Here is a 23,918-nt window from a genome sequence, read left to right as displayed (position 1 = left end):
CTCAATTTTGCAAACCTAAATGAATGATAGAGTGGGTTCTTCCCTAAGCTAAACAGGTATTGCTTTGCTCTGAGCTATATCCTGGATGTTTTCTTTGGGGAAAATAGGGAAAGCTGGTTATTAAAACATACATGGTGTTAGGAAAAACGTTTAACTTTGCTATTACTTCCAGGTATTAGAGTATGATCGAAATGAAGAAAAGAAACCAAAGTACAATTTTGTTATGTAAAAGTAATAACTTCTCTTAATTAGGATAATCTACTAAGTATCTCACTTGTAGGGAAAGTGTTGTTCTTTCTAGAGTCACTGGAAGGAAGGAAGTGAAATCTTGTTCTGTCTTCTGAGCTCTATTTTCTACTCCCAGATTCAGAGAGGCTGTCCTTCTCTGTTGGGATAGCCCTGGATTTATCTTTTCTGAATGTTTTTTTTTTTTTTTTAAATTACAGTTGTGTTTCTAGTGACAGCAGAAAAGTTTCTTTAATCATTTTTATAAACTTTATTATTAAAAAAGCTTAGCAAATAAAAAAAAATAATACAATAAAATTAACTGGACCAAAAGTTCATACAAACACATCAACCTCTAGTCAGTTAAAATCATAAAAAAAGCTGTTGAATTGCATGTTGATATTATGGTTCAGTATTGAATATATTTTATGCACTTACCTTCCACCAAAACCAAAATAATCCATGACTGTAAAAACCCAATGACAATGAGACATGTATTGTCTTTTTTAAAGAGTCCAGAGTACTAAGTTTCACAGATATATTCCAAGAGTATGCTGTACATTTGATTCATTACAAATCAGTATTGATAAATTTTCTATTTGAAAATTTAAAAAGTAGGGAAAATATATGAAAATATGCCAAATGTCTATCCTGTTTGCCCTTCTGAATGAGGATTGAGCATTTTTCTTAGGGTCATCCTTGCTTAGCTTCTTTAGATATAGAGATTTTAGTATATTTATCCTATATTATATGGCTAACATACAATTATAAGTGAGTATATACCATGTGTGTCTTTCTGCTTCTGGGATCTCACTTAGGATGATTTTTTTTTTCTAGTTTCATCCATTTGCCTGCAAATTTCATGATTTCCTTGTTTTTAATCGCTGAGTAGTATTTCATTCTGTAAATGTTCCGCAGTTTCTGTATCCATTCCTCAACTGAGGGGCATCTGGGTTGTAAACAGAATAGACATTGGAAGTGGGAGAAAACAGGGAATAGGATAGAACTGTATCACAGAGGTCCTCTAAAAAACTGTACTTATCAGAGTATCCAAGCAGATGCTGAGACTCATAGCCAAACTTTGGTCAGAGTGCATGGAACTTTATGAAAGTAGGGGGAGATAGAAAGACCTGGAGGGGACAGGAGCTCCACAAGGAGACCAACAGAACCAAAAAAATCTGAGCCCCAGGGTTCTTTGCAGAGACGGATACTCCAACCAAGGACCGTGAATGGAGAGGACCTAGACTCTCTGCTCAGATGTAGCCTATGGCAGCTCAGTTTCCAAGTGGGTTCCCTAATAAGGGGAGCAGGGGTTGTTTCTGACATGAACCTCAGTGACCAGTTCTTTGATCATCTCCCCTTGGGGGAGGGGGGCAGCTTTGCCAGGCCACAGAAGAAGATAATGCAGCCAGCCCTGATAAGACTAGGGTAGTCTAAAGTCAGATAGAAGGCAAGGAGGTCCTCTCCTATCAGTGGGTTGGGGAAAGGGTATATGGAGAGAAGAGGGAGGGAGGGTGGAACTGAGAGGAGAAAAGGGGAGGGGCTATATCCAGGATACAAAGTGAAATTGTAATAAATAATAAATAAATACATAAAAATGAAAATATGCCAAATGAGAAATTTTATAGGGTATAGAAGATTGTTTTACAGTTTACAATTAACACGATCATAGAACAAGTTGCTTTTACTATTTTTGAAACTGAGACTATAAAAAGCCAGAAGAATAGCACATTAATTAATCCATTTTGGAAATGTTGAAGGAAAGACTTTAATTGCTGAACATATTGCCGCTGATGGCGTGTTAGTGGGTAGTAAAGTTGACTTATGTGCCACAGAGTGTCCTTGAGCATCTTTTAGCCTCATATAATAACACACAGTTAACATTTAGTTTTTGGTGATTATTTTGCTCTTTAATAAGGATCAGAATGCCTTTTGCCTGTGTTTTGGTCAGCAGGTCTTGTTACAAAAGTAAGAGTGTGGGATCTTTAACTAGTTACTCATTTTCTGCAAATGAAACTTAGTTATTAAGTTCACATCAGATAATTTTTTTGTGTGTTTTCTAACAAAATTACAAATAGTTTTCACTTAGTATTTCTTACCTACATTGTTTTTACTGTCTTTCAATTAATAATAATATTCATTACTTTCAAATAATCTATTAAAGTTGTTAATCCTGGCTATTTTGTTGGAGCCCATCCTTAGTAAGTATTTGATATATAAATATTTTAAGTATGTGTTCATAATAGAATGAATATCCCTCATGGTTGTAGTGCAAGCATAACCTGAACGAAATAATGTGTACTATTTTCTGTGTTGTCACTGCGTCACTACGAAAATATGTCTAATAAGAGAAACACGAGGAGATGCTCAAAATTATTTTTATGAACACGTTTATTGATTTACAGTGAATGATAAAGGATTCAATATATAAATTGTTTGTTTTGTATTTACCTCTTTGTTTTCTAAAGAGAGAGAGAAAGAAGTCATGGATTTGGGTGGGTGGGAAGGAGCACAGGATCTGGGAGGAGTTGGAAAATGGGAAACCCTGATCAGAATATCATATGTGGAAATTGTTTTCAGTAAAATAAACAATTACAAAAATAAATTAATTAAAAATTATTTGTTGACATCTGAAAATTTAGGAAATTAATAAATTAATGAGAGCAAAAATCAAGCACTTTATTATGTTTATTAATAAGCATTTTTTGTTAATGCTGCTAGGGTTTTTCATATGCATTTTAAAAAATTCTTATGGAAACATCTGTTAGCAAAACAGAACACATGGTTTCAGATTTTAGGATAGTTTATCAAATACTCCAAAAGAAAAGTTCTTGGTTTGGAATGGCACACAAAATAATTCACGACAAAAGAGGAAAAAACATGTTTCATTCTTATGCCATTTTATTTTCTTCTGTAAATTTCTTAAAATTATCTTTATAGCATGTGCAAGTGTTTTACTGCTATTAAATAGAAAACACATTATTGTGCTGGGCCCTGCCCACTCCAACCAAACCCAATTTATTAATTTTGTGTATGGTGTTTGTGTCTATGATGGTGTTCTGTTAGCACTTTTACTTTATGATGTTTTGTTTATTTGTTTTTAGTTTCAAGAATGTTTTAGTTGATTCAATTTTTGGAGAGGATCTAGAGCGCCTGTTCAGAGGAAGCCCATGGCAGCACAGTCTCCAAGTGGGTACCCTAGTAAGGGGATCAGTGACTGGCTCTTTGATCACCTCCCTCTGGGGGATGCAGCCTTGCCAGGCCACAGAGGAAGATGATGCAGCCAACCAGGATAAGACCTGATAAACTAGGGTCAGATAGAAGGGGAGGAGGTCCTTTTCTATCAGGGGACTAGGGAAAGGTGATAGGAGGAGGAGAGGAAGAGAGAGAGGGTGGGACTGGGAAGAGACAAGGGAGAGGGCTATAGCCAGGATACAAAGCGAATAAATTATAATAGATAAATATATAAATAAATCAAATTTTAAGTATAAAAAGGTTAAAACACCTAAATTCTAACAAAAATTAAGCTTTTTATTTATTAAAAGTACTCTCTTTTATATCAACTGTCTTTACTTTTGGAGAGCAAGAATAGAATACAAACAATTCTCCTATGAAACTCCAAGTCTAAATCTGAATTATAGCTAGCTTTCCACAATGTCTGTACATAAATTGAATAGCTCTTAGCTAATTCATGAGCTCTTTACAATAAAATGACCTCATGCTTGTGCCTGTGGCCAGCCTGTCACTCTTGCTAGTCCTTTATTTCCATCATCCAGAATGTTGTTCCATTGTACAACTGCAATTTATGAGGCACTATTAACCCTCTTTTTTAACTTTATCTCATCTGCCTCATGTCCTGCTCTCCATGTTTCTTCCTGCTCTTCAAGTTTTCTCCAACTCAGACTCAAGAGCACTCAATTCAATGCTCCTGTAAGATACAAGGTTCCCAATATATTCTTCTGTCTGTTTTCATTTGGATTGCATTCCCTCTTCTATGCTGTGCCTGATCCTGGACTTTCTTTTCAGAATTGCTTGAGGAATGAGTCCCTATCATAGCTTTGCAAACCTTTAACAATGTAACAAGGTTTACAAATTCAAATTTGGTCAACTAGGTGATCACTTCACAGCCCGTTAGAAAGATTTACATCTAAATACCCATTTTCACTGTGTTAAATCAGGTCTTCTATTCATGGCTGTTCCTCTATAGTTGTGCCTGTCTTAGCTATAGACTTTAGAGAACTGACAGTTACAGTGTGCCAGTATGAGGAGTATTCATTTAAAATCTAGAAATTTATGTATGATGAAGAATTTTGTAGGCGTGAGTTTAGACAGTCATATTGAGTTCAGCTATAACATGGCTCACACTGGACAGAGGGTTGGGTTGTGATTCGGAGGAGGAAACTGGTGACATCAAATGTTTGGCGAACCCCAAAGTCAACCCTGATTTATTCTGTTATAACCTTATTTCAATTTCTGGCAGAATGCCACTTTCTTGTGCATCTGTGCAAAATTGGCCTTGAGGTCAGATGCCAGGGCCTCTGCCATCACCAGCCTACTAGTGTGTAGTAGTAGTACTACTGCCTGTAGATATGTGTGCCTAATTCCACTCAGTCTGTATTCTGGTTCTGTTGCTCTCCTGGTGGGGCTCTTGTCCCCTCGAGGTCTTTTTTTATTCCCCTTTATATAATTTTATTTTATTTATTTTACAGTTTATTTATTTATTTTATTAATTACAGTTCATTCAATTTGTATCTCAGCTATAGCCCCCTCTTCTGATGTCCATTTTCTTTGCCTTTCTGAATGGGGATTGAGCATCTTAGACGGAGTCCTCCTTCTTGATTAGTTTCTTTAGGGTAGAAAACTACTACAGAAAATTAAAACCAATCAAAATGAGGAAGTATGGAGCTCAGTCCCTGTAGATATGTCCACAAAATACTCTATAACTAAGGCTCAGAGAACATTATGGGAGAGGGTACATAAACATTGTAAGAGCCAGAGGATCAGGAAGTTTGCTGAGATTGTGTTTCCTAAAACCATAAAAAGCTACATTCATGAAGACTAAGGATGACACCAATGAACATACCATATTAGACAAGGAAAAGCCCATGCAGCATTAACCCTACACAAAGAACTACAGACAACTGAGGAAAGCTAGAAATGGAGAGCTTCCTTAGGGAAGAGCATACCAACTGGTTGTCCAGCACAAAACTGTCAACTTTGAAAACATACAAATAAGTGAGGTTATTTGGATTGAACATGTTATATTTAGGAGAAATAAATATATAGATACATATATGAATACAATAACAACTAGTGAAAAAAGGCAGTGGATTTGAAAGAGAACAGTTACATGGGAGTGCTCAGTGGGGAAAGGGAAGGGCAAATGCAATTACATTATAATCTCAAAATATCAAATAACTCACATTTGTGTGAATGTGGAAATTTCTATATTCTTCACTCTAGCATGTGTATTAGTAAGGTAGCAGGGCTGGCTCAGTTTCATGTCAGCTTGACACAGCTAAAGTCATTTTAGAAGAGGGAACCTCAACTGAGAAAATTCCCCCACTAGACTGGCCTGTGTTGCATTTTCTTGATTGATGATTGATGGGGTGTGTCTAGCTCACTGTGGGTGGTGCCATGCCTGGGTAGGTGGTCCTGGGTTTTATAAGAAAGCAGGTTGAACAAGGCATGAGGAACAACGTAATAAGTAGCATATCTCCATGACTTCAGTATCAGTTCTTCCTTTCAAATTTCTGCCCTGACTTCCTTGAATAATGCACTATGATGTAGAAACAGAAGCAAAACAAGTACTTTTCTCTCCAAGCTGCTTTTTCTAGGTCATGGTATTTTATCACAGCAATAGACAGCGATTGCTGTCCCTAACATGGAATTAAAGCAAAGAATAAAGCAGGTATTTTTCTGAGAAATTGGTACCAGAAGGTGTGTGTTTAAATAGCAATGATTAAACTATATCACCGTCTTCTTAAGTTTAGTTTCAATTAAGTCATTCAGCAAACACCCAAGTGAATAAAGTCAGGTGACTTTGTGCAGTTTCCATCAAGTAGAGACATAATTTACTTATTATCTTTGAAATCTGAGACTTTATGTACAGTTATCTCTTTCTCAGAAACTGCTTTCTTTCTTTCCAGAAAGAAACTTCTTTTCCTTTTCACTCAACTTTATTTGAAAATGGTGTTAGGGCTTGACTCTGAGGCAATGAGCCTAATAATTGCAATGGGCAATTGATCAGCTCCTCTGACAGAACATTTCACTTCCTAGTATCCCTTGTTCCTGTCCCATCTCTGTCCATGCTTACCACATTTTCACTCTGTTTTCAAAGTGTGTGTGTGTGTGTGTGTGTGTGTGTGTGTGTGTTTGTACATGTGTGCACGTACACAAGTGGAGGCTACAGATTACTGTTGAACATCTTTCTCTGTTACTGTTCTACATTATTGTTACAATTGTTTTTAGACAGGAATTCTCCCCTAAACTGGAGTTCACTAATTTGACTAAACTAATTAGACAGGGAGGCACCAAGAATCTTCCTGTATTCCAGTCACATGTTACCACAACTGGCATTTTACATAGTTTCTTAGGATCTGAACTCATGTTTGTGCCACAAGAACTTTAATATTGCCCCATCTTTCCAACCTTGAAGAGGACTTTTTGTATTAATACGGAGGAGACAGGAGACCCAGAAGGATACCAACAAAACTAAAAGATCTGAGCTCAGGGGGTCCTGCAGAGACTGGTGCACCAACAGAGGACCATGTATGGAGAGGACCTAGACCCTCTGCTCAGATATGGCTGTTGGCAGCTCCATCTCTATGTGGATCTCTGAGTGAGGGGAGCAGAGGCTGCCTCTCTCATGAACTTGGCTGACTGCTTTATGATCACTGGCTCCTGATGATACAGCCTTACCAGGCCACAGAGGAAGAGTGTCCAACATGCTTTAGGCAGATGGCAATAATGGAGAACTCCCCCTTACAGTGGACTAGGGGAAGGGAATGGGGGGAAGAGGGAAGGAGAATGGGACTAGGAGGAATTGAGAGAGGGGGCTTCAATTAAGATACATAATGAATAAATTGTGAAGAAAAAAAACCAATAAAACATTCATATACAAAAACATTTTTCACTCCAACAACATTTTGAAGAGACAGCCTTGCTAATGATTTTTCTGCTGACTGATATCTTACTATGAACTGGGTTTGACAGCCTTTAAACTTTCTCATTTAATTTCAGTCCTTTCATAGTGATCCTGTCAAGAGGTATGGCAGGATGTTCTGTGGCATTTGCTATCCCATTGAAGTTGAATATATCCTTCAGATATGTTAACACTGCTATCTTTATTATATTTTTTATTTACTTTATTTGTGTGTATTTGTGTGTGTGTGCCACTGCACAAGTGCATAGGTTAACTTAGCCTTAGCATTGGACGATATTTGTATTCCACAATGTGGGTCCTAAGGCAGGAATTCAAGTCGCTGGGTTTGGTGGCAAGAGCTTTTACATGCTGAACCATCCTGCTATTTCTATACAAATCTTAGGAAGGGGAATGATGTTGAGAAGATCAGGGATTCTTTTTGTCTACCAGAAAGGCATGGACTTATGAAACTGATGATTTGTACAGGGGAACCTATATGAGCTTAATCAATCAGACACAGTTTGTTGGGCACACTTTAATTTTTCAAAATATACTGATGAAATAGAAAGTTTTGAATATTTCTTCATTATAAATGGTAATCTTTGCTCTACTATAACATGCTCAGATACAGAATTCTGGAAAATGATTGAATGGATACAAATGTTACTCCTTTAAGGAGCATCCCCCCTTAGTTTATATTTCTAATTTCTCAGTTTTATTATTTCATTCTACAAACCCTTTTAATGTTAAGGGTTTAAGTAAAACTCATTATAAGGAAATTTGTGACTTATTAAAATAAATTAAAAAACTTTTCAGAGGCAAAAGTTCATATTGACATTCACCAACTAGTTAGAGGTCAATCAGATTCTTAAGAATTGTAATTTATTTCATTCTCAGTAGCAAAATCCAAAACTACACTTAATTCAAATTTTTAATTTTGGTTTCAGAATTGATTAGAATTATCATTCCAACATTTGTTTGCTTATATTAATTATGGTCTCTATAAACATTCTGACTTCAGTCTTAAGATACTCTGAGGCATGGACTCAGAGTCCAATCCCTTTCGTCTCTTTCTTTCTTTCTTTCCTTTTGTGTCATCCTTTCTCTATTTGTGTCTTTCTTTCTCTCTTTGTGTCTTTCTTAATTTTTATTGGTTTGTGAATTTTACATCATGCACCCCAATCCCACTCATCTCCTCCCTCCTACCTGTACTTTGCCCTTGCAACCTCCTCTATCCAACAGAGAAAAAAAAAAATCTTGTTATAGAAACTGTAGTGTGCCTCAGTGTGTCCCACAGTACACCCCTTTGTCCATACTTATTTGCTTGCAAATGTTTATTGCGATGACTCGCTAGTCATGTACAAGGCCTCTGGCTTCTGCTACTCTGTTGATACTGGAACCTTACTGGGACTCCTCTCGGATATTCTGTTGTTGCCCTGTGTCATGGAGATCCAGTAGTTTTGGATCTTCATGTACTCCAGCAGCTCACTGATGAAGTAGATAATGAAGCCCTGGATCTGGGCCTGAGAGGTATTTGAACTTGACAGCCCACTGGCTCTCTGGCTCTCATGTTTTTCTGACCCACTCACCTGCAACCCCTTCAAGCAGGAGCAGCTCTACCCTGAAACCCAAGCTAGGTACAGGGCTTGCTTTTCCGAGTGTTGCGGCCATGAGGGATATGGCCAGTTCTTCAACTCTCACGACCCTGGGGCCAGCTCTCCTACCTGCCATAGATGGTGAGAGGTCGGGGAGGACACTGCCCAGCAAAGCCAGCTTTTTCATTCCTGTCTTCTTGTCTCCTGTCTCTTATATAATCTCTCTCTCTCTCTCTCTCTCTCTCTCTCTCTCTCTCTCTCTCTCTCTCTCTCTCGTTTCATTCTGCAGCCCATGCCTATCTCATGAAATCACACATCTAAGGTGGAGGTGGATTTTGGTCTTCCTGTCCGATTTTCTCAGAATTAGACTGACAGGCATGAACCAGCAGATGGGCGGCGCTTTCAATAGACAGTCCCATGAGTGTGAGGGTCAGACAGCTTCACCTCTCCACCACCCAATAAGGAAGTTCACCAACATGAGCAAACAGAGGTGTTTTGTCCAATTCTTGTTTTTCTTCTTTAAAGATCTACAGCATCTGCTAGAAATAGGCTTTTCAAGGTTTTTAGTTTTCTGAAAGCTTCTGAGAAATTTTCATTCTTTTTCATCTCATTTTTAATGGTTTTAAAACACTTAATGATTTCAAGGATGAAGGAATAAAATATGACTAGCTTTTTCCCAGTCAAAGCTCCTGTGGTATAAATTCACATCTCAATACTATGACATTATGACTTAAATACTGAATCAGGAAACTTATTTTTAACTTTTATTTTTTCCATATATGAACTCTTCCTGAAATTTATTATTGTTTTGCTCTGGATTTTATCTTCAAAAAGTTAAATACTGAAAGTGCCTGTCAAGTTTTGCAGTTGTCCTGTTAAGCACAGCAAAACTACACTCCAGCAGTGTGAAACAAATGTCACCTTCATAGGGGCAAAGGAACATTTGACTTTCAAATAAAAACAACAACAACAACCAAAACAGCTGAATCTATTTTACGTGGTGAAGAAAGTGAATATCCAGTTCAGTGTTAGAAAATATTGCGCACTGGAAGAGGGCAGTAAAAATGTGTTGCTTGTGTGAAAGTACCATCGCAGAGTCAGTTAGACAAGACTGAATATTGAATACTGTTAAGAAACAGAATTGTACAAAGTGAATAAACTGTAATTAAAAAAATAAATTAATTAAAAAAAAGAATTGTGGATAGTTCGAGTGTGTGACAGATACTGCTGCATAGCAGTATGAGCATGTACATTTTTTCATAAGCCCCTAAAGTTACTCAAAACCACAGAAAAACAAAGCATTTACTTTTTAGGATGTCGTTTATAACATTTATGGTGAAAAGAGTTGCTGGTACTTGATGATTGTTTTTCTGACAGACTCTTGTTGAGGCAGGCAAGCATAGGAGCTAGTTTACCTTGGGTCCCACATAAATGTGGCTTTTTTATCTGCATACGATGTGGACACTAGTATTCCTGCTTTGTGTGCACTTCACTCTCCCAAAAATGTACCTAGTGGCCTCAGAAGTCCTCAACCCCTCACATGCATACTTCCCTCTGGAAATACTGTATAAGTTCCCTTTCCCTTGTTAGTAATCAAATTTAGACAGTTTCTATTCAAGTGCATTCCAAAGAAGTACGAATAATAGAAGGGCCAGTCTGGCCTGAATTTGTTTGGGTACACAATAAAGTAAAAGTACCCTCTAATAACCTTTTATGGAGACTTTCTTGTTTACAATCTTTAAGTCTTTGCATAACTGAACATGCATGATTAAGATCAGACACACTACAAGACAGAACATGAGTGGTAGGGAAATGATCATGTGAGCTAATCTGTGGATCTAAAGACTCCCTCAATGTTTGCCCCACTTAGTAAGCAACTCTGCTTCCTCTACAATTCAGGAGCAAAACGTGGGATTCTAAGAGCTATTGAACTTTACTGCAAAACTTTATGAGCCCTCATTTTTAACTCCTTGGATATGGAGCCAAGAACTTGAAAAAAGTTCTACACTCCTCTACCTACAATATTATGTCTAGATCTATAATCGACTTTCAAATTGATTTCCCCAAATTTGTTAAAGCAAGCCATCAAGGAAGTCAAAGAAATAAAAAAGGAATTAGAAATGTTTGAATACATTTCTGTTTGATATGTGCATCTGTAAATATCCTACAGCAAGTTTTTATCCTAAAATATGCAATGGGTCTATTTACTGTGGTAAATCCTAAAGCTTGGATTTTCATTTGTTAATTTTGAAGAGTTCTTATGAAATGCAGGCACACAAAATAATATGTAAATAATGTAAGCAATCAATTTGAAATGGCTTATTAAATCTCAGAAAAAAATCTTTGGTAAACTGGGTTAAGCATGTTGTTGACAACTACAACTCTTATTTGTATAACTAGAGAATCTACAGTGGAATAGTTTTTATAGCTATCAAAGGTATATAATTTGGTTGACATATGCATATTACATAGACTATCTCCAGTATTTAAAGAATGTTTACAACATATCTTTGTGTTTCTTTTGATAGATACTCTTGTATATCAGGACGTAGGCCATTTAGTCCCACTGTCTAGATAAAATATATACTTGCTCTATCTGAGCTGTCTTATCCCTGCACATCTGGTAGTCAGGGTAAACTTTAGGACATCATTTTTGTGGGTGGGTTTGTATTCCCCTCTCTCTTTTAGAAGATTTGTACTATTCGTTCTCTATGGCCTCTACTACTAAGGAGTCACTGTTTAAGTTCCCTGCTCTCCACCCACCCCAAATCCTCCCAGAAGCTTACTAAGGTCTCAAGCTCATCACAAATATGCCCCTGCCCACAGTTTCCCTTTTCTCTGCAGGCTTTCCATCCATTAGTCCCTGCTCTCCGAAGGTCTCATCTCCACCCTGCTATCTCTCCATGTCCCCTCTCCTACCTTGTTCCCTCTGTTCATCCTCTACCTCTGTCTATTCACTTTTCCCTTCCAAGTGAGATTTAAGCATCCTCACTTGGATCCTCTATGTTACTTATCTTCTTTGGGTCTGTGCCTTGTATTATGTTTATCCTGTAATATATGGCTAAAATCCTCTTACAAGTGAGGACATACCTTGTGTCTCTTTTTGAGTCTGAGTTACCTCACTCAGAATGATTTTTTTTTTTAAATGTCAACCAATGCCTGGTCCAATCAAAGACCCACCCTATGGGAGAATGCCAATCCTTGACACTATTAATGATACTCTGCTAAGTTTTCAGACAGAAGCCTGTCCGAGTTGTCCTCTGAAAGGCTCCATCCAACAGCTCCTCAAAACAGTTGCCAAGACTCACAGTGAAGAAATAAATCAGAGAGAGAGAAGCTCTTGGAAAGCAATATTTAAAAAGTAGGAATAGCTCTGAAAGCTAAATGACAATAAGACCTTGTTTGTGCAAATATATGAAGAAAACTCTGATGTCATGGGAAAGAAAAGTAGGCAAATCTGTGATCATAGTAGAAGATAGTCGTATTCTTCTCAGTAACAGACAGTATAGCATATGAAACACCAGGATGATACAGAAAACTTGCATAACATTATTCAACTACCTCACCGAAAGTATTTGCATATGTTTCAGACAACAAGATCAAGTGCATTCATTAGCAAATGCCAAGTCTATCAGCAAAATAATTTAAAATATTTAAACAAAAGCATTAATTTACATTTTAAATGTAAATAGAGATAAGCATTTCAACGAGAATGACTGCTTGTTCTTTTGTTTTAGATTTTGTGTTACAGAAACAGTGTCATACTGTAAACCAGGCTAACCTTGAATTTATGCCAGCTTTCGTTCCTATGCTTCCAGAGTTCTGAGAGTTATATGCATGAATCACCACGCCACACTGACCATAAGGATTTTAGTACTTATTGGAAACAGTTTAAAACACTTCCTTGTCTTAAAACTAATTTCAAGACTATCTGAAGTTTAAAGTATAAAGTTTTAAACCTCCATTTTATGCAGTATATAAACTCTATACACCATAGAGTCAATAAGCCGAGAGGAGTTTACATAATTATTTATAACTTCTGGTTGCAAAATGTTGTTTATAGCTCATAAAATATACCTAAAGACATGTCTAATGAAATATTCAATATGTTTTTGATCTGAAATGCCATGGATTATAAAATATACCATTAGTTTACATTGTTGAATAAAACAGTAATTGTTCACAACTATTAATAATTCATATATATGCTCTTTTTTTATCAGTCTTGCTAAAAGTTTGACCACTTAGATGGTTTTTTAAAATAATGATCTTTCTCATTTTTATTTCTATTGTTTTTGTGTCTCAATTAAAAAACAATTTACTCTTTTTGGTATCCCAGAAGCAGAAAGACACACATGGTATATACTCACTTATAAGTGGAAATTAGACATATAATGTGGGATGAACATATTAAAATCTGTACACCTAAAGAAGCTAAGCAAGAAGGAGGACCCTGAGTAAGATGATCAATCCTCATTCAAAAAGGCAAAAGGGATGGACATTGGAAGAGGAAGAAAACGGTGTATAGGACAGGAGCCTACCACAGAGGGCCTCTCAAAGACTCTACCCAGCAGAGTATTAAAGCAGATGCTGAGACTCATAGCCATACTTTGGGCAGAATGCAGGGAATCTTATGAAAGAAGGGGGAGATGGAGGACCTGGGAGGGACAGGAGCTCCACTGAAGAGTAACAGAACCAAAAAAATCTGGGCACAGGGGTGGGCACAGGGGTCTTTTCTGAGAGTGATACTCCAACCAAGGACCATTCATGGATATAACCAAGAACCCCTGCACAGATGTAGTCCAAGGCACCTCAGTCTCCAAGTGGGTTTCCTAGTAAGGGGAACAAGGGTTGTCTCTGACATGAACTCAGTGCCTAGTTCTTTAATCACTTCCCCTGAGGGGGGAGCAGCCTTACCAGGCCACATAGGAAGACAATGCAGCCAGTCCTGATGATGATGAGACCTGATAGTCTAGGGTCAGATGGAGAGGGAGGAGTACCTCCCCTATCAGTGGACTAGGAAGGAAGTGTGTGATTGGGAGGGGCCAAGGGAGGAGCTACAGCTGGGATAAAAAAATGAATAAATTGCAATTCATAAAAAAATGAATTAATTAAAAAATTGAGTTGGATAGGTGGAGACGTGGGGAGGATCTGTGAGGCACGAGGAAAAGAGAAACCATAGTCAGAATACATTGCATGAACTTTTTTCCATTATAAAAAATAGAATCTAATATTTTGCTTTGTAAAATATGTAAATGACTTAATGTGATGTCAGAAGAGCCGACCACCTTCTGACATTTTAAAACGTAAATCATGTGTGTATACTGAACTGTTTAATGGACTCTTCACAGATATAAAAACACAAACAGATGTAGGTTGTTTAAGTCATAACCTAAAACTGTTTCTGCTAAATGAGTTTGGATTAACTAATTTGGTTGAACTGAAACTAGTGACTCACAGACATAGCTTTCTCGGCGTGTGGGTATCAGGGAAGATTTATAAATTCGTAAAAGAGTCATTCTTCCTTGACTCTTTGAGTAAAGATATTACACAGCCATTACCTAACATAAGAAGTTATTAACTGAGAAACACTTGAAATGTGTGAATTTCTTAAAGTTTATCGAGAGCCCTTGAGCTAAGAGTTTCTATTGATGTGTTCTGAGATCTTGAGCTCTTTGCATAAGGGACACTAAGTGATAACTCAACTCTTTGCCTTTGGGTTATGTGAGGATATATTGTAATATAAGGCCAGAGTTAGAAACCAATCTCTAAGACTTCTGTTCTTCAGAGTTCCCAGGAAAGTTATGCCAGTTGATAAAAATGAAGATGTCAAGAAGGCCAGACGTTAATAAATAGGAATTTCATACATAATGAGCTATTTGGTATATATAGTTATAAAAAACAGATGATTTATTTCAAAGAAAAAATTAAATTTCCAAATTGTAATAAATCCAATCAAACTTAGAGAAGAATTTGTTTTATTTGAATAAACTCACATAGCACTCAAAATTTGTGTATTTTTAAAGTTCCTATTTGTCACATAATCTAGGAAATATTAAGTATTTTAGAACAGTTACCCACTGAAATATTTTTTCAACTGGATGTTTCTCTAGTACCACCAATTCATTTATAAGTTAATAATGTTATTTGTCTTAGCAGAAATTTTATGCATACTAGTTATGATAAAACCCATGCCTCTCCAAGTTTATAAGACATAAATTTCACATAGCCATATCTTAGTGCATTGTATGATAGATATATACTTGTAAAACTATTTGCTCTTATAGCTTTTACTATCACATACTCTACTGTAAACTCTTCTTTAAATTGTTTCTTTCATACCTTGCATTATTTTTGAAATAAATTAAAAAATTTGAGACATTTTTCCTTCCTGGCCCTTTGCTCATATATTTTGGTTTCCAGTTTTATGTTTTAATGGATTTGCTTGCTTGTGTGTGTGTGTTTTTCTTGTCTTCTTGACTTTCTTCCTTCTTTCCTTCCTTCCTTCCCTCCTTCCCTCTTTCTTTCCTTCCTCCCTTCCTTCCTCTCTCCCTTCCTCCTTCCATCACTCCCCTGATGGCCTGTTAGCTGAGGCAAGAAATACGAGGTGGGAGTTACCACAGAAAGAGAGGAACTCTGGGATAGTTAGAGGTGAGAGATTCATCTTGGACACAGAAGAAGATGGGCATGTGAAACTGCAGAGTGGTAACCATACATGCAGCACACATAGAATAAAATAAACCAGTAAAATAGCTGTCACCTAGCTGGGGAATGAGCCAAATCTTACGGCCTAGGCATTTATTCATAATGAAGTCTCAGAGTAGTTACGTTGGAAACTGGGGAGTAAGTATAAAAACTCATGGTTATACTCTTTTTTATCTCTTGTTCTTTCTTCTTTCTTAGTTTCTTTTTTCTATTGTTATTTTTTTTACTGTTTCCCTGTTTTGTTTTCTTAAGAGAGAGAGAAAGAAGAGGTATCAAGTTTTATGTTTGGGAAGGTGGGGATTATCTGGGAACAGTTACGCATAATGGAAAACCGTGATCAGAATATATTACACAAACACTTTTTAACTCTATTAAAACAGTAAATAGATCCATATGGATGAATAATCTACCTTATCTTTTCTCTGTTTTTCATCCTGGTACACAGTCCAGTGTTCTCCATCATTGCTGTAGGCTAATTTGTATGATCCAACAAACTGCACATGGCCAAAATCCTTTGCTCCTTGTGTGATGATGCCTGTCACTTTTGTAGGGACAAGAAGATCAACCTGTAAAGAGAAGAGCACATTCCTTAATTGTCATGACTTAACCCACTATAAGTCTGCAAATCTCTATAACTCAGGAGATTAAAAATCAAGTAGGCTAAGTGAAAAATCTCCAGATTATTAGTACTTTGAAAGGGGTGACTGCATTTATCTCTGGTTTTATTTTGATTTTTGCCATAAGGTTTATAATCCAAGATATCTTGGGCAACCATGCCATCTATTTTAAAATAAAGTGATGATCACTCTAGCACACTAGTTCTTCTGTTAAAATGGTTCACTTATCTTGCAACCATGTGACACTGAGCTGCACTTGAACATTTCTACTCATAATTTAATGTTCAGATTTATTTATGCATCCAATCACATAAAACAAAATGTTTCACAAAGAGCAATATGAACAATAACTCACATTTGATAATTTAATATTAAATAAGATTCTCACTGACTCTGTAAATTTTGGTCAATTCTGAAATATGTAATTGATTCATAGTAATTATTGTACAATAAAAGTTCCCTTTTAGGAAATTATAATCCTTAGTAGTTTGAGGATAAAGTCAAGTGTTCAAAATTGAATGGCCTTTGTAAGGGCAACTGGAGAAAAGGAATAAGTGAAGGATTAAAAATATGAAAGTTTAATTGTAGGGCTTTGGTTTTTATATATTGTCATTCCTTCAACAAAAGAGTGAACAAAACCTGTAGGTGAATTCTATAAATGAAGCCTATCAATTTAGTGAATGACAAACTAAACTATTATATAGTAAGATGATCAAAATATAAGTAAAGCCCAGGGGCTCTGGATAATTTTTATGAAATAGCATAACATAAACAGTCCCAGAACACTTCCCCATTTATCTATCATCTATCTATCTATCTATCTATCTATCTATCTATCTATCTATCTATCTATCTATCTATCTATCTATCATTCCTTTTTATTATTATCATTTATAACAATTTATTCATTTTGAATCCCAGCTGTGGCCACCTCCCTCATCTCCTCTCAATCCCACCCTCCCTCTCTCTCTCCTCCCCCTATGGCCCTCCCCTAGTCCACAGAAAGAGGAGTTCCTCCTCCCCTTCCATCTGACTCTAGCTATAAGGTCTCATCAGGACCTGTTGCATTGTTTTCCTCTGTAGCCTAGTAAGGCTGCTTCTCCATCAGGGGGAGATGATCAATGAGCCACTGAGTTCAAGTCAGAGACAGTCCCTGTTCCCCTTACTAAGGACCTCATTTGGATACTGAGTCTATGGGCTACATGTGAACTGGGGTTTTAGGTCCTCTCCATGCATTGTCCTTGGTTGGGATATCATTCTTTTCAGGGTCCCCAGGGCTCAGTGTTTTTGTCTCTATTGGTCTCCGTTTGGAGCTCCTGTCCCCTACAGGTCTTTCTATCTCTCACTTCTTTCATAAGATTCCCTTCTCTGTCCAAAGTTGGGCTCAATAGAGGAATATCGAATGGCAGAGAAACACTTAAAGAAGTGTCCAATGTTCTTAGTCATCAGGGAGATACAAATCAAAACAACCCGAGATTTCACCGTACACCCATCAGAATAGCTAAGATCAAAAACTCAAATAACAACACATGCTGGAGAGGATGTGGAAAAGGGGAACCCTATTTATTTTTAAACTCACTCTTGAATTTTTTTTATAACTTGCAACGCTAGCGAAAACTAAATTTAGAGACTTTATTTTCTTGGCAGGAAACTTTTGAAGTCACCTACACTTTTATTTACGTTTCTTGTCTGTACAAAGCACCCTTTTGCAGCTATTTCCTATAGCTTAGTTCCATGCTACATCCTTGACCTTATCATCTTTAACTATGATCCCACGAATAACTTCAGTACTTTCAGGCATTGTGTACTTTTGTTCCCAGTTCAGGTCTTCTGTCCTATGATATTTTCATGTAACCCCAAATAGATGGTCATGGGTCAGACAGAGGAAATGAATGGCAACAGATAGCTCTGGTGTATAAAGGGAAGATAGCATATTTGGTCACACAAATACCTAGGAAAATATGTAAAATTTTTGTAAGTGTTACACTTTGGGATGACACACACATATACACACATATACACAATATATATATATATATATATATATATATATACAAAAGTGTGTATTTTATAATATATGTATGTGTGTATTTAAATTTATATGTACTTTTTCTCATTTGCAAGACTATCCTTAAAGTCAATAAGCTAAATTTAAGTGACTGACTGAAATAGAGGAATGCATCTCCCAATGTGGGAAATATTTCAGGAGGAAGCATTGTCAGCGGTAATGTCATCTAAAATACCCCATGAGTCAAACAAGAATGTTGAAGGGCAAACACGATGTGCTGGGCATGGATGCTGCTCACATTGTTCAAGGGGTGTTTCTGCTATCCCATCTTTGCTGCTTCAGTTTACACGTGTAGGAATAGATACTTAGAGTAGTAACAAAACACAGCACCCATTCCAAAGGTAAATAGTGAATAAAAGACTCTTTGTTTCAGGGGTCTTCCACAGACACGAATTCTCTGATCAGTAAATCATACTTTCATTCAATGACTAAATCATTTTCCTTTTTTCTAAAAACAATGGGTAATATCTAAGGAATCTCTACACTCATTAAAGGGACAAAATATGAAAAGTCACAAAAACAATGTTCCATTTACACTAGGAGTATTCTGCGTGTTAGCATTAATTTCTACTGTACTCTTTAGCTGACTCAGCTTTAAATATGAGTAGCTTTTTCTGTTACATATCTAAATCTAATTGCTCTGAGACACTGGGTTACAGCTTCTGTCAATCATAACCTTCTTCATGATGTTGACATGTTACCTGACAGAAGTAAGCTACTGTGTACCGTCACAGGCTACAAGCACACGGAACCTCAATGGCTCAGGGAAACGAACCTCTCAGGGTTGACTGCTCAGACCTGAATGTCTGTGATCCTCAGCTCAGATGTGAGGGGGAATCTTCCAGCATCATTTTCTTATGCTCATTCTTACAGTCATCTCTGACTCCTGCTAGGCAGAGATGTTTTCTCCTAAATTGTGTGTCTTGGCTCTTACCAACAGATATGTTTTCACCCACTCTAACTGCTCCCCTTCTCTAGCATTTTTTTTAATCTAGAAATGTTTTTCTTTTCTGTTTCAGTTAAGTCAGTTTCTGCATAGGCAGCAATCTGTTCCAACCTGGATACTTTCCTAAAATTTCCTGCATTAAATTTAGCATACCAGCTCTAAGAAGGCTTCTTTCAGTACAAAAATACTTTTGAGTCACATGTAAAATGAGCTTTCTGAAATGAGGCACACATAGAACTCCTCCAGAAAAGGACACTCAAAAGAATTCTGGCCAGTGACTGGTGTTCACAGGCAAATCTGAGTTAAAGTAGAACTACAAACTTTCTAGATAAAATACCAGGACTCCAGCAGATTCCCACCTGCCAAGGTTTCACTCAAATAGGAGAGAGTATTTAGAGCACTTGGGCTGGTCAAGGCTTGACATTAGCGTAGTGCCCTGTACCTCATGTCTGAATCTGTATGACACAAAGCTTACATGTACCAAATTCTTAGTAAACGTCTGGTTGCTGCCAACTGGAGGTGATGCCTTAGTAGGTCCCATGAACCTAAACAAATCTATGGCTTAGACAGTCATTATGTGTCTCTCCACAAAATGCTATCTGATTTAATCTAGTTTTTTTATATGACATAATTTTTGGTCAAGGAAATGAAGTGTTGTAGTTGAGCAGATAGATCCCTGGAAAAAGCAATAGTCAATAATTCTTTAGTGTTTGAAACTCAAGTTTAAGAGTTGGTAACTCTCATGTAGCTGGAGGTGGTGGCTTCTTAATTGTCCATGTGCTTTTCTGTCTCTCCCAGACTCATAGGAAAAGTTAAGTGAAACACGGCTCAATATAATGAAAATAAAGTGAGTGTGTATCTGTCAGCATATACATTAATAAATAGAAAGAGTAGTTTAAAATAATTAATTGGAGAATTAAATCAAATGGAGAAAACTGACAAATACTCTTTGAGAACCTTGCTAGAAGGCTGTAGAAATAGGGATTGGGGGTCTATAGCTCCACATATCTACAGGTGTGCATGCAGTAACTGTAAATGAAAGAAAAGTTCATGAAATTGAAGGAATGCAGAGGAGGGTATATAAAAGGGCTTAAGAGGAGTAAAGGAATGGATAAATGTCATTGTATTATAGTCTAAAAATTTTTAAAGTATCAAATGCATTCACAACATGAAAAAGTCAAACTATATTTTGATCATATTTTCAAGATATATGTAAAGATAATAATTTCTTCTTAAAGTAGTGAAAGAAAATTTGATATACACAAAGTTCTTCTTTATGAGTAAAATGGTTAACAGAAATATTACTAATAAATTTTATAATGTCATCATTCAAATATTCATTTGTACACAATATAAATGTAGTATACATTTGTTACACTGAAATATTTAGGTCTTCTATATGCTAAATAAATGTACACTTTTTTCATGTGTAATTAACCCATTGTAGGTTGGTTCTATGAATGTACAGCATACATCTATTACAGACAATTATTTAAAAGAAATTTGTTTTCAGTAGACATAGGACTCCATGCATGCTAGACAGCTGTGGTAGAATTAGTTCTTATGAATTTTTATTTCACTATAACATTGTACGAAACAATTACAAACTGACTAAAATTACAAACTGACTAAAATGTTCAATCCCCATCCCGAAAGGCAAAGAGGAAGGACATCAGAAGAAGAAGAAAACAGGAAACAAGCTAAAAACCCTCCACGGAGGGCCTCTGAAAGGCTCTGCCCAGCAGACTATCAAAGCAGATGCTGAGACTTATGGCCAACTGTTGGGCAATATGCGTGGAATCTTATGTAAGAACTGGGAAATAGTAAGATCTGGAGTGGACAGGAACCCACAAGAAGAGCAACAGAACCAGAAAATTTGAACATGGGGGGTCTTCCTAGAGACTCATACTCCACCCAAGTACCATTCATGGAGATAACCTAGAACCCCTGGGCAGAGGTAACCCATGGCAGTTCAGTGTCCAAGTGGGTTACATAGTAATGGGAACAGTGACTGCCTCTGACATAATCTGATTGGCCTGCTCTTTGATCACCTCCCCCTGAGGGGGGAGCAGCCTTACCAGGCCACAGAAGATGATAATGCAGCCAATCCTGATGAAATCTGATAGACTAAGATCAGAAGGAAGAAGAGGAGGACCTCCCCTATCAGTGGACTTGGGGAGGGGCATGCGTGAAAAAGGGGATGGAAGGGTGGGATCAGGAGGGTAGGAGAGAGGGGCTTATGGGGGGGATATAATGTCAGTAAAGTGTAATTAATAAAAATAAAATAAAAAAGAACTCCCCCCAAAAAAACAATTACAAACAATGTCCATTAGATTTGTGACACACATTGTCTCTTGCTTGCATTTGAACAACTTTGTTATCATCTGTTGACTGTACTTTCAGTGGGAGAACAGGCCAATTAGGTAGTGTGCTATTTTATTATGATATATTATTCACCCTCTGTATCTTATTTGACCTTACTATTATTCTAAGGTTTAGAATCCTTAAATACTGTGTATGCTTGGCAATATATGAATCTACAGACATTTTTTATAATCTGTTTTTTGAAATGGTTACTTTCCAAAATTAGTTTTAACCATTTAAGATATCAATTAGTTTTCCTGTGTTTATATTTTGAAAATACAATTTAGTAATAAAATTATATACATGGTGCTGGGAGAAGCTTACTGAGTGTGTTGTGAACTGCTATGTTGGCAGGACACCTGCATGGGGCAACACCACAATCAGGTTATCATCTGCCCTGGACTCAGATTAGAGAGAATTCTACATCTAACAGCTACAGTCAGTAACTAAACACACAACCTGCATGTCAGCTTGAACTTCGTCCCCCATTTGCTTTCAGGCTATGACTGTTAACTTTCTAAAATGATTAATTTAGAGTCATGCAAGTAGTTTTCTGAATATTTTACCAAATAGTGCAGGCAGCTTCATGATTAAGAGTACGTTAGATCTAACCATTTAATTAAAATAATCTTTTTCATGGTAAATGTAATTGTATGCTGAACAAAATCTTTATGAAGAAAGAGATAAACCTTGTCTCCCATATTAAATTTTGACTACCAGATGCAGTCAATATTTTTTCCTTGTTCATGTATGTTTTTCTGAAAACTTTCTAAAGTTTGTCATTAAAAAAGCATTATAAAATGATTTTTTAAAACTATTAAATATGAATTTAAACATAATTCTGTTATTTATAATAATAAACATCAGTCCTACTTTGCCTATATTTGCTGTGATAAATACCATGCCTTTAAACAACACGGGGAAGGAAAGGGTTTGTTTAGATTGAAGATTACAGTTCATCACTAATGGAATCAAAGATAGGAACTCAAAGCAGGAAACTGGAGGCAGGAACTGAAGTAGAGAATATGGAGGAATGTTACTTATTGGATTGTTCCTGGCTCACATCTGGCTACCTTTCTTGTACAGTTCAAGCCCACCCACCTGACTAAGGATGAAATTGCCTGCAGTGGGCCAAGTCTTCTCAAATCACTTAGCAATAAGGGAAACATCCCTTCATCCAAGACCAGAGTGTTGGAGAGAATTCCTCAATTGATGATCTGTCTTCCCAAATGACTCTGGGTTCTGTCAAGTTGACATTAATGCTAGCTATGACATTACATGACTACAGGAAATTGCTTTACTGTTCTTATCACCTCACTAGTAATTTTCTAACTTATAGTAATTTAAGACATGCTTTTTTCTCTATGGAATTCTATGATAGCAACTGGTAAAATTAAACAAACAAACAAAAAATTATGTATTCTGCTCTTCAATATTTCCACTCAAATCAGGCTTTTCAAAAAATTCCAGTGTTCTTATTCTCCATTTATAAAAATACATTAAAAAAAACCAAAAGGGAATAAAGGAATTATGTTTAACACAAAGCATGCATTGTTTCAATTTGCTCCACAACTTTATACTTTCATCTACTGTAAGTACTTCCCTTTATTACTCACAATCTGCCTTGTGGAAAGTGTGCTTTTATGACATCCCCAATGGAAAGAGCATTTTTAAGTTTAATGTCTTGAAACTGCACTTTTGATTTTAATTTTCCTAACTGTGCAGTCTCACTAGCAGTATATACATTATCCTCTTTAATGGCCTATTACAAATCTTCTGGTCCACCTTTGAGTGACTACTTATATATTATCAATATTATGTGTCGTATTTGCATTTCCCATGGATGACCATGTACTTTTATTTAATATTTGACTGTGTCTTGGTTAGGGTTTTAATTGCTGTGAAGAGACACTATGATCATGACAACTCTTACAGAGTAGCTATAAGAGTTGGCTTACATTTCAGAGGCCTAGTTCACTGTCATCATGTTGGGAAGCATGGCAGCATTTAGGCAGACCTGGTGCATCGTGCTAGAGAAGTAGCTGAGAGTTCTGCATCCACATCCGAAAGGAAACAGGAATCACACACTGGGCTTGGCTTAAGCATCTGAGATAGCAAAGCCTGCTCCATCGACAATTTCTCCAAAAGGACTGCACCTACTCCAACAAGGCCACGCCTCCTAATAGTGCTACTCTCTGTGGGCCTACTGTTAAGCATTTTCATTCACAGCACACAGACACAATAAAATCTACCA

General features: G+C 36.8%; 1 protein-coding gene across 3 annotated transcripts in view; it reads right to left on the bottom strand.

Annotated features, from left to right (window-relative positions):
• The window catches only part of Edil3 (EGF like repeats and discoidin domains 3), a 567,408-nt gene that overhangs the window by 16,571 nt on the left and 526,919 nt on the right, over positions 1–23,918 (bottom strand). For all 3 annotated transcript variants that reach the window (XM_055625558.1, XM_055625559.1, XM_055625560.1), the window contains one exon: positions 16,080–16,235. In XM_055625558.1, the coding sequence (XP_055481533.1) occupies positions 16,080–16,235 (156 nt within the window). The remainder of the gene's footprint in view (positions 1–16,079; positions 16,236–23,918) is intronic.

This window comes from Psammomys obesus, unplaced genomic scaffold (assembly GCF_907164565.1).
Source record: "Psammomys obesus unplaced genomic scaffold, mPsaObe1.curated_primary_1811, whole genome shotgun sequence".
In the NCBI taxonomy this organism is placed as follows: Eukaryota; Metazoa; Chordata; class Mammalia; order Rodentia; family Muridae; genus Psammomys; species Psammomys obesus.
This window is presented reverse-complemented; position numbering and strand designations above follow the sequence as displayed.